Source organism: Mus musculus, chromosome 17, assembly GCF_000001635.26.
Source record: "Mus musculus strain C57BL/6J chromosome 17, GRCm38.p6 C57BL/6J".
Classification (NCBI taxonomy): Eukaryota; Metazoa; Chordata; class Mammalia; order Rodentia; family Muridae; genus Mus; species Mus musculus.
Genome location: NC_000083.6, coordinates 20,181,664 through 20,183,612, shown reverse-complemented (window position 1 = coordinate 20,183,612; position 1,949 = coordinate 20,181,664). Strand labels below are relative to the sequence as shown.

At 38.6% G+C, this 1,949-nt stretch overlaps 1 protein-coding gene across 1 annotated transcript; it reads left to right on the top strand.

Moving 5' to 3' along the window:
• Positions 1-515: 515 nt before the first annotated feature.
• Positions 516-1,535, top strand: Fpr-rs6 (formyl peptide receptor, related sequence 6). Its single transcript, NM_177316.2, has one exon. The coding sequence runs from the start codon at positions 516-518 to the stop codon at positions 1,533-1,535; it is 1,020 nt and encodes a 339-aa protein (NP_796290.2).
• The last annotated feature ends 414 nt before the right edge of the window (positions 1,536-1,949 follow it).

Below are 1,949 nucleotides of genomic sequence, written 5' to 3'. Positions count from 1 at the left end.
GAACAGTGGTATCAACATTACAACTAGAATTAAAAAGACATAATCTACAATTTTTTAACACAATCCAGTATCCCCCTCCCAACTCGTACTTATGCTTTGCTAGAAAATAAACCCCACCCTAAACATTCTAAATCATTTAGCTGAATTCTTTCCTATGAGAGCAAAAGACTGATGAAGAGCAATGAATGATGGCCAATACACACACTCCAATGTGCACTTCTTCATAGTAAACACTTACCTCCTCCTGTCTATCCTCAATTCAATATCTATTCAAGGTCATGGGAGATTATGAGTCATTTCATAATCAGTCTGAGTAGTAGTAAAGCTTTTTAAATGATGTATAGAACTAAACTTTACATAACAGACATTCAACAGAGAATCATGTTTTCCTAGATTACCCTCAGAATAGGTACTCTGTTATAAAAGGTGATGTGTGGGGATTTGAATAAATATGCTATAAGATGGAGACAGATGTGAGAAACAGTCATTGTTGAAATGTTGCAGGTGCTGACAAAATGGAAGCCAACTTCTCCATACCTCAGAATGGATCAGAAGTGGTGTTTTATGATTCTACCACCTCCAGAGTTATATGTATCTTCTTAGTTGTGGTCCTCTCTATAACCTTTCTCCTTGGTGTGATAGGTAATGGGCTTGTGATTTATGTGGCTGGGTTCCGGATGACACACACTGTGACAACAATCTGTTATCTGAACCTGGCATTGTCTGACTTCTCTTACATGGCAAGTCTACCATTTCAGATCACCTCAATTGTCATGAATGGAGAATGGCTTTTTGGTTGGTTCCTTTGCAAATTTGTTCACATGATTATAAACGTAAACCTTTTTCTAAGTATCTTCTTGATTACTTTCATTGCCATGGATCGTTGTATTTGTGTTCTGCATCCAGTATGGGCTCAGAATCATCGAACTGTGAATGTGGCAACGAAAGTGATCTTTGGAGCTTGGATACTTGTTCTGATGCTTATATTTCCACATTGTATCTTCGTGACTACAGTGAAAGATGAAAGTGGGAAAGTACATTGCATATGTAATTTTGAATCCTGGGCTGCAACCCCTGAGGAGCAAGTAAAAGTATCTATGACTGTGAGTTTAATTTCAGTAACCATCAGTTTCATTATTGGCTTCAGCATACCAATGATCTTCATTGTCATCTGTTATGGACTCATGGCTGCCAAGATAGGCAGAAGAGGTTTTGTGAATTCCAGTCGTCCTTTACGTGTCCTCACTGCTGTAGCAATTTCTTTCTTTGTCTGTTGGTTCCCTTTTCAATTGATTTTTCTTTTAGGCAATATTGGGAACAAGGAGACACAGAATAATATTGACACGTGGGTGAACACAGCAAGCACTCTGGCCTCCTTCAATAGTTGCCTCAACCCAATACTCTATGTTTTCCTAGGTCAGCAATTCAGAGAGAGACTGATCTACTCCCTATCAGCTAGTCTGGAGAGGGCCCTGAGGGAGGACTCAGCCCTGAACAGTGACAAAACCAGAAACTTGTCTTCACAAAGACTCTGAGCCATAGGATGTGACACTCATGATGGCATGGAAATGTTTCCTCTGCTGTCCTATTCTCACTTCCCATCTCATCCTACTTTGCATAAGATTTTTGAAGTCTAGAAGAAATACTTCATCGTCCTCTGATTTGGAAGAAAAATAAAAATGAGAAAAAGATATCAGTCCTATTTTGGTAGATTTTAGCTGAGTCCAGAGCATGGGCTATTACTGAGGTGGTACAAGAGTATGTGACACAAAACAAGCCTATTGTTATTGCATCAGTTGAGTTGGGAAAACATCCTTATTGTATGTGGTACCAATCCTTAGGCAAAGAATTTTGACATTGTATCTGACTCTGATAACATTGTTTACAATGATTTCTGTTTTTGAGTGTGGAGATAATTTGACAAACTATTTCAATTTTCTGCTTCCCTA

Bases quoted from the DNA above. Each gene is read 5' to 3' on its own strand.
- Fpr-rs6 (NM_177316.2), top strand. From the start codon at position 516: ATGGAAGCCAACTTCTCCATACCTCAGAATGGATCAGAAGTGGTGTTT.